At 33.9% G+C, this 12,774-nt stretch overlaps 1 protein-coding gene across 2 annotated transcripts in view; it reads left to right on the forward strand.

The window, feature by feature from the left end:
* STRN (striatin) overlaps window positions 1–12,774 on the forward strand; it is a 149,778-nt gene that overhangs the window by 38,448 nt on the left and 98,556 nt on the right. For both annotated transcript variants that reach the window (XM_027850494.1, XM_027850495.1), the window contains exons 2-3: window positions 5,449–5,552; window positions 11,449–11,522. In XM_027850494.1, coding sequence (XP_027706295.1) covers window positions 5,449–5,552; window positions 11,449–11,522 — 178 coding nt within the window. The remainder of the gene's footprint in view (window positions 1–5,448; window positions 5,553–11,448; window positions 11,523–12,774) is intronic.

The following is a 12,774-nucleotide window of genomic DNA, read 5'->3' on the forward strand; positions in this document are numbered from 1 at the left end:
TGTAATTCTATAAGATATACTTATGGATAGCATAACTCTCACAAGAGAGTTATGATTTAAATGGTCTTTTCATAATTTTATAATGGCAATCCAGGTGCTAATTTTTTAAATTTAATATTTCATTTCCCCCCAATTACGTAAAAAATCAATTTTTAACATTAGTTGTTTTTTTTTAAATTTTGTGTTCCAGTTTCTTTCTCTTTTCTTCTCCCTTCTCATTGAGAAAGCAAGCTATTTGATATATGTTACCTATGTGCAATCATACAAAACATATTTCATATCCTTTGACCATTTGTCAATAGAGGAATGGTTCTAATTTTTATAAATTTGACTCAATTCTCTATATATTTGAGAAATGAGACCTTTGTCAGAGAAGCTTTCTGTAAAATTTTTTTCAGTTATGATTAGTAACTACTCTTTCTCCTCTTTCACCCTGTCCTTCCTCAAGAGTGTTTTGCTTCTGAGTAGCACCTCGCCCAATCCATCCTCCCTTTTATTACCCTCCCCCTACTATGCTCTTATTTCCTTCCCCTCCTTCTTTCCTGTCCCTCTTTGAGACAATTCCAGTGAGAGTAAGGTTCAAGTGCTCCCCAGTACCTCCTCATCTTTCTCTCTACTCTAAAAGCTCTTTTGCCCTTCTTTTATGTGAGATAATTTGCCCCATTCTATCTCTCCCTTTTCCCAGTGCATTCCTCTTTTCTTACCCTTTAATTTTATTTTTTTTAGATATCATCCCATCATATTCAACTTACTCCTGTTTTCTGTCTATATATTCCTTCTAATTACCCTAATAATGAGAAAGTTCTTAGGAGTTATAGTGTTATCTTCCCATGTAGGAATATAAACAGTTTAACCTTCTTGACTCCCTTATGATTTCTCTTCCCTGTTTATCTTTTTATACTTCTCTCGAGTCTTGTATTTGAAAGTCGGATTTTCTGTTCAGCTGTGGTCTTATCATCAGGAATGGTTGAAAGTCCTCTATTGCATTAAATATCCATTATTTCCCCTGAAAGATTATTCTCAGTTTTGCTGGGTGGGTCATTCTTGGTCGTAATCCTAGATCCTTTGCCCTCTGGAATATCATATTTCAAGCCCTTTGATTCTTTAATGTAGAAGCTGCTAAATCTTGGATTACCCTGACTGTGGCTCCATGGTATATGAATGATTTCTTTCTGTCTGCTTGCAATATTTTCTTTTTGTCCTGAGAGCTCTGAAACTTAGCTATAATATTTCTGGGAGTTTTCATTTTGTGAGCTCTTTCAGGTGGTGATTGGTGGATTCTTTCAATTTCTGTTTTAGCCTCTGGCTCTAGAATATCACGGTAGTTTTCCTTGATAATTTCTTGAAAGGTAATGTCTAGGCTCTTTTTTTCCCCTTAATCATAGCTTTCAGGCAATCCAAATAATTCTTAAGTTATCACTCCTTGATCTATTTTCCAAGTCAGTTTTTTCAATGAGATATTTCACATTTTCTATTTTTTTCCAATCTTGATTTTGTTTGATTGTTTCTTGATATCTCATGGAGTCATTGGCTTCCACTTGTCCAATTCTAATTTTTAAGGAATTATTTTCTTCAGTGAACTTTTGTATTTCCTTTTCCATTTGGCCAGTTTTACTTTTTAAGGAGTTCTTCTCTTCAGTGGATTTTTGTGTCTCTTTTACCATTTAGCCTATTCTGTTTTTTATGATGTTATTTTCTTTGCTTTTTTTATCTTTACTTTACCAAGATGTTGATGTTGACTTTTTTCCCATGATTTTCTTGCATCACTCTCATTTCTTTTTGCAATTTTTCCTCTACCTTTATTTGATTTTTAAAAATCCTTTTTGAGCTCTTCCAAGAACTCTTTTGGGCTTGAGACCAATTCACATTTTTTTTTTTGAGACTTTGTATGTAGCAATTTTGACTTTAGTTTCTGAGTTTGTGTTTTGAATTCGCCTGTCACCATAATAACATTCTATGTTTAGGTTCTTTTTTATTGTTTGCTCATTTTCCCAGTCTATTTCTTGACTTTTAACTTTATGCTAAAGTGGGGCTCTGATCCTGGTATGTCGGAGGCACTGTACCAAGCTTCTGGCCTTTCTTGCTGCTGCTATCAGAGTTACTTCTGAGGTCTATAAGCACCCCTTTCCACCCTGGAATTGTGACGAGGGTCCTTGCTCCCCTGTGACAATAAGCCTTTTGTTTGCTAGTGCTTCTCCTCACCCTGGAACTGTGACCTGGATCTGTATATGGGCAATGCAACAGAGTCCTGTACCCAGTGCTAGCAAAAGGACCCCTGGAATCTTCTTCTGACCAGTTGTCCGCCCCCTAACCATTTGTGGATTGAGAGCTCTGGAAGCTGCAGCTGCGTTTGCTGATTCAGTTGCCCCCAAGGCCTACTGCTGGTTTGCTGGGCTTTGGCCTGTACTCTATTCTCACCCCAGTTCTACAGACCTTTCCTGCTGACTTTCTAAATTGCTTTGGACTGGACAATTTTTTCACCTTATCCTTTTGTGGGTTTTGCCGCTCTCGAATTCATTTTGAGGAGTAATTTAAAGTTGTTTGGAGGGGAATTTGTGACAGCTCGGGCTTTTTCTTTTTCTTTCTTTTTTTTTTTGGCTCCTCCCTTCCCAGGAGCTAAATCTTTTTTTTTTTTTGTTAATGTAAAATATGTTTTCTTGTTCTTTGAAAGAGTTCAGAGTTTGTTTGGAATCAGGCTGCACATCTCTCCATCAGTCCAACATCTCTCTTACCATGTCAAACTGGCTTCAGCTAATAATACTTCTTTAAATTCAAAAGAAAAACTTTTTAATTTCGCAAAAAAAAAAAGCCAGTTCTGAGCATAGTTAACATTAGTCTGCAGTTCAAAACAAAGAGAAGGCTAATATTGACTATAGCGTTGTACACCCTTCTTATTAGACAAAACCAAGAATGTTCTCCTCCTAACTAAATAGGCACTGGTGTTGCTGGACATTATATTGACCTACCTCTTAACAACAATGAAAATAAAGTTTTCAAAGGCAGAAGGCTTATTATGGTATTGTTGGAACAACCCTTGAGCAAATAGGCAATCTTGTCTGAGCTTTGAGGGGTGCTGTATTGATCTTAGGCCTAATTTCAAAGGAATCTATTGGCATATTCTGAAATAAATTTTGGATAGTACCATCATTTTTTTTTAAACTTTAAAACCCAGGGCCTAGTTCTTAATACAATTATTCTAGAACTTGTGTTTACTTATTGTCTATAGTCAATGCTTTGTGACCCTTCAGGTATATATGCCTTTATGGTATAAGGTATAAGGCCTATATGACCTTCTTGCCATTTTTAGGTGACAGATTGCTTTTAGTGATTCCATTGATGAAAAAATTCACTTTATTATTTTCTTAAATAAAACAATAAACTTTTAAATGCTGTCAGATGTTAGGGCAAAACACTATTGCTTATATATTGAGTCTACTCAAGATAATTTTTCATCAGTTGAATGATCTATTTTCAGAAAGTTACTGAATGACTTAAAATGAGTTTTGTTTTAACTCCAGGAAAAGTAGAGCCATGTAGATTTGGTCATTTAAGAGACCTGCTTTAGAAGTATTACTAATTTATGGCAAACAGGTGATTTAGTAGATTGTTGTTTGGAAGATCTGAATTCAAATTCAATTTCAGACACTGTGTGACCTTGGCAAGTCACTTAACCTCTGCTTGCCTTTATCTCTTCAACTTATCCCCTCCATCAAATGAGGTAATACTTGGCAGAGTAGCTTGGCAGAGTGCCTGGCACCTACTAGGTCCTACATGAATACTTATATTCCCCCTGCTCCTTACTTGAATACATTATATAAATGTAAATCATATTGTCATCTAAATGAGTGGGTAAAATAATTGTTGTGTGTGTGTGTGTGTGTGTGTGTGTAGGGTGTGATGAATTAAACTAGTGAGGCAAAGATTATGTAAGATTATTTACTTAGATGTTTTTGTGGACCTTTAAATGGAGTCCTTTCCTGCCTGTCTCCAAGGTATTATGAAATTTAATGAACTGATATTTCTAAAATGCTTTGGATACCTTACTTAAAAGGTTCCATTTTAAATCTAAATATCATCGATTATCATTCCAGTGACTTAGTTACTTTAAAACTATCACAATGTCTTCACTAATTAAAAGCTACCTCATACTGTCTGTCCCACACATGAGAGTTCCTTTCTTTTTTTTTTTCAGTTTTTTAAAAATTAATTTTTTTTTGGCTAGGCAGTGGGGTTAAGTGACTTGCCTAGGGTCACACAGCTAGTAAGTGTCAAGTGTCTGAGGCTGTATTTGAACTCAGGTACTCCTGACTCCAGGTTCAGTGCTCTATCTATCCACTGTACCACCTAACTGCCCCAGAGAGTTCCTTTCTTTTAAAAAAGCATATATCCATAATAGTTTATTTCATATTAAAATGTAATATTGGTATAGTTAACTGGGGAAGTTTGAAATGAGAGGAAAGATGGAGGAAAGGAGTTTATGTTAGGGGCCATTTAAAAGCAACTTTTTTAATGTGTCTCCGCTATTCTGTGTTTGTGCTTTACCCACTAGATTATAGAAAATAGGAAAAAATCAGAAGAGTGAAGATATGGAGAAAGAGATTTTAATTGTTGTAGCATACACTTCCAATAGACCCAAGGTTGTTAATTCAGTCCATTTTAAAATTAGGACTCCATTTTGAAACTTAATTGTCCAAACAGGTTATTTACATCATAAAGCGGTATCAGTGAATACCTACCTTGCTGGATGTGTTTTACTCCAATGCCTAAAAGTAGCTAAAACTACCTATTGTGTTGTGCTTTCAGTATTCTTTGTGTGTGTGTGTATTCATCTATAATAATTAGCAATATGGTTTCTACATCATTTATTGTTGGATGTTTTAGATTTTAAACTTTAAAAAGACCTTGGTTATTTGTAACCATTCTGCTTTAGTAACACACAAAGTAGGTTGTTCCCTTCTAGGTTTAAAAAAATTCTATAATTCAGATTTTTTTGATGATGATTCTGAGGGAGATAGTTCTTCTAGATAATGTGTTTCAAATTCCTCACATATTTTGATAGCTATATGTAAAGAATACTAATGAACCTTTAATTTTTATTTATATATTTTGTTTACATCATCTTCCCTTTACTGTATATCTCTTCTTTCTTTCCTAACCATGGAGCCATCCCTTCAAGATTCAGAATGAAAAAGAAAAAGCAGATCAGCAAAACTAATCATGGCATCTGTCAAGTTTAACTGTATATATAATGTTCCACCATCCCTACTCCCTTCCCAGTTCCCCTCCTTCAAAAAAGGGAGGAATGTACATTCTTGTATCTTCAGGGTCAAGCTTGATCATTATAATTACACAGCATTATTTTCCTGATCAGTATTCTGAATGCATATTTTCCTAATTGCATTGTTTTTCCAATTCATTTTTATCTAAATGGAGCCTTGTCTTTTTCAGGCCCAGATTGCGTTCCTTCAAGGAGAAAGGAAAGGACAAGAAAATCTGAAGAAAGATCTAGTAAGGAGGATCAAAATGCTGGAATATGCTCTTAAACAGGAAAGGTACTTCACTAAAATGGAAGAGAGTTTTTTAAGTTTCTTCAGTTCCTTCGAGAGTACTTTTTTCTCATTTCATAAATTCATAAATTTCATAAATGGAAGAGAGTTTTTTAAGTTTCTTCAGTTCCTTCGAGAGTACTTTTTTCTCATTTCATAAATTACAAGTTTTAGAATTCTAAATTCATTAAAAAATTCGAGAGATTTGTTTAGATACCTAATTTTGAGAAGCAACATTGTGTAGTGTATAGAGAGAGCTGGCCTCTGACTTAGAAAAACCTGGATTAGAGTCCTGTCTCTATATTCTGGCTGTGACCAGCCAAGCACTGAACTTTATTTATTTTTTTTTTTTAAGGCAGTTGGGGTTAAGTGACTTGCCCAAGGTCACACAACTAGTAAGTGTCAAGTGTTTGGTCAGAGGTTGGATTTGAACTCAGGTCCTCCTGACTTCAGGGCCGGTACTCTATCCACTGCGCCACCTAGCTGCCCCTGAACTTTCCCCGGCAACTTATAAGATCACTTGCTCAACTTTATTGGACGAAGGGATTTTCTCACCTGGAATACCTCACACCAAAGAAAAGACCAAAAGAAAAAAAAAATTTTTTTTTTTTAAGGCAATTGGGGTTAAGTGACTTGCCCAGAGTCACACAGCTAGTAAGTGTCAAGGGTTTGGTCTGAGGCCAGATTTGAACTCAGGTCCTCCTGACTTCAGGGCCAGTGCTCTATCCACTGTGCCACCAAGAAAAATTTTCTGAAAAATATTTGAGTCTTATTTTAATGTACCTACTAAAAGGATTTGATTGGGAGTACTTGTTTTTCTTCAATACAGATGGATAAATTGATATTTAAAATTTTAAACATGGTAGCTTCATAAATAAATATCCAGGCAACACAGGTTAGGGAAATGAGCATTATGTAAGTTGTCAACAAACCTGCATGAGAATTCTGGCCTTGCTAATTATTGATTGTTCTTGGACAAATCATGTAATATCTTTGAACCTGTTTCCTCATCTGTAAAATGAGACTAGAATAAAATGAACTAGCTGACCTCAAAGGTATCTTCCAGATAAATTCTATGTTCATAGGTACCCACATTGTACCAGTTTGAATTTTTAAAATGTCTTGGTATAAGAAAATGCATGACTAATGAAAGAAATATTGATATCTCTAATTTTATACATTACAAGCATTTTAGGAAAGGTTGAGTGGTATGTTTGAAAGAGAATTGAATTGGGAATCAGCAGACCTGACTTAGGTTCATTAATTTACCTAACAAGTATTTATTGAGTTCCTACTAGGTACAAGTCACTGTGTCAAAGTACTGAGAGAGAAAAAGCATAAGACACAGTTCTAGCCTTTATGGCTTAGTTTAGTTTAATTTTGGAGAAGTCATTTAGAGTTAGTCTCTAATGATCCCTCATGGTTCTAAAATTATGTGATTTTAATAAATCTATATTTAAGTAAAGGAAATTTATATAAACTGAATCCTATTTTTTCCATCATCTTCTGTAATATCAAAACCATTTCTGTGGGAAAAATTTTTCTGGTAAACTGATTTGAAAATCTTTTTGTCACTTTTTCTCTCCTTTTCTTTCCTTTCAGTTGTCACTTTCTGGTCCTGGTTTTGTCACTGTATCTTCCTTTAGAAGTTCCTTTCCTTTCTAACTTTGATCTGCTATGGACTAAGGATGCTTCTGATCTGCTATGGGCTAAGAAACCATATTATGGTTGGCTAGAGTTATCTAAAATAAAAATAAATGCATACTTGGGAGTCTCAGTAAAGTAGGTGAATTTTGTGATATTAATTTTAGCTACATAAGTGCTTCTTTTTCTTCTTAGTTCTTAGCCATATTTCAAAGAGTTAAATTTACTGTATAAGACTCCTCCTGAAAAGTGTTACATTGTTAAATCTTGTTCATTATTTAATATCAAGAGATTAAGGTTAAGATGTTAGAAAAAAATACATACTCTTTCAGATTGATTAATAGTAGTATTAATGTTATAGGATACAGCTCAATGGAAAAACCATTTTTCTCATGTATGTGGCTTGTGGGTACAAGGAGAATCATAACTGGTATTATTGTATAATGTTAGTCTACCCATACAGCCGTATTAGTACTTCTGATCGATAAACTTGTGGATGTCTTCTTTGAAGTTCATTCTTGTAATCAACATGAATACTCCTTATGAAATCATACCATTTGTCTATTAGATTTTATAGTAAATTAGGTTAAAAATTTAGAGAATGATGATTTTTTAAAAAATGGAATTTTAGAACATCTCAAGTTTAGTGGCATTCACATAGTTTAGGTACTTCATGTTTAAGTGAACAAACATTAATTTAAAGTTGTCCTTTTAGTCCAAAATCAGTTTGCTTTTTGAGTTTTCTGTCAGGAAGATATATATGTGTGTGTGTATATGTATGTATGTATAGACATACACATATATACATATATATATTCATACACATATACAGAATAGATATATGTATATGTGTAAGTATATATGTATATATGTGTGTATATATATTTGTTCAAATAGTTGTATTATTGAAGTGTGGAAGAGTATGATTTTATAATTGGGTTTAAAAATCAGTTGCAGAAATATAAACTAGGGAAGTATGGTTAGATAGTAATTTGTCTGAAATAAATCTAGACTGCTAGAGGTTTTGGTGGACTTCAAGCTTACTGTTAAGTCAGCATTATATGGCAGCCAAAAAAGGCAACTTGATAGTAGACTGTATTCACATAGTGTCCAGGCCTGGAGAAGTTGATGAAAGCCCTGTTAAACTCTGCCCTGGTCAGATCACATATGGAATAATGCGTTCAGTTTTGTGTGCTACATTTTAGGAATGGCATGAATAACCTAAAGAGTGTCAGGAACTGACAGCTAGCATGATGAAAAGCCTTTATTTTATGTCATGTGAGGTTGAGTTGAAGGAAATGTTTAGCATGGAGAAGAGAAGGCCCAGGTGGCATATCAGAGGTATCTTTAAGTGTAAGAAGGTCAGCTACATGGAAGAGGGATTAGACTCATTCTGTGTGGCTTTAGTGGCTAGAATCGGTACCAATGGGTGGCAGTTAAGAAGCAGCAAATTTAGCATTGACATTAGGTAAAATTACCTAACAGGTAGAGTTGTCCAGAAGTAGAGTGGACTTCTCTGCAAGTAGTGGATTCCCCTTCACTAAAAGTCTTCAAGGGAAGGCCGAACACTTGTTGGTTGTCTTGTAGAGGGGATTCTTGTTCAGGTATAAATCAAATTATGTGGCCTCTAAAGCCCCTGATAATTCTGAGACCATAGGATTCTGAATGCTTCCTGCCTCCACATACACTTCAAGAAAATTCCGTTTTAAAAAGATAAATCAGATGGCCTTTTTAAACCTAGTATACCTGGTACCTAGTAAGTGTGCTTAAATGCTTGTTGAGTGATCATTTTATAAAGTACTCATCATTTTCTTTTAAATAGCAGATTCTCTAGTATATATAAAGTATGATTTATTAAAAAATTGAATTAATATTTTAAAGACCATTTTATAAGCTGAGGTTGACCTGTGTAAAAAAAAAAAAAAACTTCAAGTATGTGTGTGTGTGTGTGTGTGTGTGTGTGTTTGTGTATTTTTATTTTTTTATTTTTTTTGGAGATACCATAAGAAAAATGATTGGGAAGTCATAGACTATTCCTAGTACAAGTAAATATAGATAACAAAATAACTAGAATGGAACTTAAATTCAGTATCTGTTATCACGGTATTTTATAGTGATCATAGTTAATTAACTATATGTCTTAGGATTCTCTGTGAAGCAAAATTAGATACATTTCCTGCTTATGTCTCATTACTTGAATTAGATGGAGAGAAAACAAGTGATGAAAAAATATTGGCTGGACAATATGCCATAGAGGTTAGAAGTACTGCAGTTTAAATGAAAGTGATGGGAACAAAGGTGAGAAGAATAACTTTGAAGTTGAGGAAGGTAATGGGTGTAAACTAACATTTTTCATGAAGGCAGAAGTTTCCTAGTTAGAATGATGATGAAGTAGCTTTATGGCTAGCCCAGTCATGACAATTTTACTTTATAAAATATCTTATTCTTTGATTAATTGGCTGAAGACATTTAATTATTAGTCATGGTTAAATTATTTGTTAAACTAATATTTTTTAGTTCTTTTCTGATCATTCTTCTGCAGTTTTATGTAAGACCACTAGAATGTACCATGAGGTAGTGTTTCAGTGTTTGAAGATGTTACTTCATTCCATTTTAAAAAATAAATGAATTGCATAATATTTCATTATAAAGTAAAATGCCACCTTAATTCAGAAAATGACTTAGATGGAAGGCTAGTTACATTGTTTTCTTTTGGTTAAAAGGTAATACTTTGTTTCAGTGGCAGAGGGTTTTGGGAAAGATTGAAAAGGTTCTATAGAAAATTATTTTCACATGACACTTATAGGAAGAAACCAAATAGTATGTCCATTCATGGTATTACCTTTTCCTGGTGTTGCCTGGGTAGATGATAGAAACATATTCTATATGGAGGAAGAATAGTAATTTTGAATTGGTTCCTACCAAAATATCTGTTTTTATCTAATATTGATGATACAGTAGTTTTGATCATGTTCTTTTGAAACTGCATACTCAGAACTCTTCTGTCCATCCTTCTGAGAATTATGGCAGGGATTTGGGCCATGCACTGCCAGCATACTCTGAAAATTTCAGTTTCAAGAAAGAATATAGTGTTATCTCTTTTTTGTCCCCAGTCAAATTTTGACTTTTTAGGTACATTTCTTACTTGTTGTGGATCCTGGCAATTACTGTACACATTTGACCAGCAAAAGAACTTTCCTCCTTTCACTACAGAATTAGTCAAACTAGTGTTGACAGTTTGTTTGGTTCATCTTTCATCAATGACTGCAGGAAACAAGTTTATGATATGTAATTTTTTTCTTTATTTTATGCAGTTGAAGCACTTAGTGGTAACAGATAGCCCACATTTTAAAAGTATTTGATGATACACAAATCTCTTTCCTCACAACTACCCAGTGAGATAGGCAGTGCAAGTGTCATTACTTCCATTTTGTAGATGGAAGAAACAGATGCTGAGATGTTAAGTGACTTCCCGAATAGCACAGTGTTTGCTGAGGGGCAGAGTGAGGACCTAAACTCACATAGGATGCAGAGAGTGGTACAGTGAAAATAGCCTTGTATTTGAAGTCAGGGAACCTGAATTCAAGTTCCAGTGTTACCGTTTACTAATATGTGTGACCTTGGGCAAGTCACTTCATCTTTAAGGGTCTCAATTTCCTCATCTATAAGCTGAGGAGATTAGATTGGATGACTAATGAGGTCTTTTTTGTTTCTAATCCTATAAATATTTATGATCTTCAGATTCCAAGTCCGGTGCTCTCTATATTAAACCATGAAGCTTCCCTTAACAAAAGACTTGAATATTACTATTTTCTGCCTCATGTTTTTGCTCATGATATCTCATATACCTAAAATATATTCCTGCCATCCTCATTTGCAGACATTCAAGGTCCAGCTCAGATGCAGTCTTTTTTATAAGCCTTCTCTGAATCCACTCTCTTTGTTATTATTAACACTTTATACCTCTCATGCATTTCTCATATTCTGATTTTGTATTATAGTTATTTATATACTTGCCATAACTCTCCTACTAGATTGTAAGCTGTTTAAGATTGGAGAGCAAGTCTTATTCATGTTTGTTTCCATATAAAAAAAAATTTTGTTGTTTGACTTTTCCATTGGGATGGATATGAGCTTTTTCCAAATTTCATTACAGTTTAATCAGAGCTACTGTGTGGTAGAGATGATGCCTACTACATATCTCTAAATTAATTTAAGAATATTTTAAGATGGTTTTTATTTTCTCATTCTCTGTTAGAGCCAAATACCACAAGTTGAAGTATGGGACAGAGTTGAATCAGGGAGATATGAAGCCTCCAAGTTATGATTCTGGTAAGAAATTAAAAATTTTTTAAAGTTAATTATTAGACTGATCCTTTGCTCCCATAATAGGTAACAAAAAATGTTTGTCTAAAGTTTAGTCATGTTTTTATACTATTTGAATGCTAATTACTATACTTTGTCCTGGATACTTTCTTTAGTATTCCTTCCCACTATTTTTTCCCTTTTTCTGCTTCCTTCCTGACACACATATATTGTATTTATTTCTCTATGTTTTTCCCTTTTTCTCTATTTTCTTAAGTATTATCTTTAATGATTATTTCCATTGCAACTTAATTAGAGAAATCACGCACAAGTATTTAGCAAACAACACAGATATCCATGTATGATCAAGGTATCTGTCAGAGGGTAGGATTTTAAGATGCTCAGTTTAAAGCATTCTGTACTCAAAATCTTAAAGAGGAGAGAAGAGAATATTGAAATGAGAGTTTTTCTCTTATAGGAGATGAAAAGAGATAACATGTAAAGCTATTTGCAAACCTTTAAAGTCTATACAAATACTAGTTAGTAGTAGTCGTCATTGTTGTCATAGTAAATAGTAGTAGTATAAAGAGGATTGTCAATTTTTTGTCTTCATTGGCACAGAAGGTTATCTTTAAGGGGACACATTACAATGTGTACTTCGGGTTTGTTCATTAGGTTTGCAGTGAAACCTTGACGCTATTATGGTTTAACATTTACCTCTTCCCTTCCTGTGCTTCTCTCCTTATTGGGTCAAACCATGTAACTACAGTTTAGCTGAGAGAGAAAGATAGAAGCAGTGATTTTTAAGTACTGTCACCCATCTGAAGTGCATAATAGACTTCTTTGTTAAATGTTGGTTGGACAAGACTACAGTCATGAACCTGGATAATTTAAAGTGATTATATTTATGGATCATATAGTAGAGGTGGAAGGACAAACTCCTCTTTTTTTACAGATAAATAAGTGAGACTTAGAGTATTTGAGTGAGTTGGTCAAGGTCATACAGGTAGTGAGTGGCAGAAGTCCTCTGAAAAGAAATCCAGCACCCTTCCTTTTATACCAGGCTACCTCTTGTATTAAAAAATGATTAGTCAGTACTAGATAATTAATATTTTTCTTTAAAAAAATCCAGCAAGTGATGTGTCCCTATGAAAAACTTGGAACAAAATATTTTTAACTATTACTTTAGTGATTTCCCAATTTATGAAATAGTTTTCCATTATGAATAATTTAAAATATCTTATACAATGAAAGAATAGTAACAAAACTTTTTAAAAGC

The sequence above is a fragment of the Vombatus ursinus genome, unplaced genomic scaffold, assembly GCF_900497805.2.
Source record: "Vombatus ursinus unplaced genomic scaffold, bare-nosed wombat genome assembly UNPS02009062.1, whole genome shotgun sequence".
NCBI classification, from domain to species: domain Eukaryota; kingdom Metazoa; phylum Chordata; class Mammalia; order Diprotodontia; family Vombatidae; genus Vombatus; species Vombatus ursinus.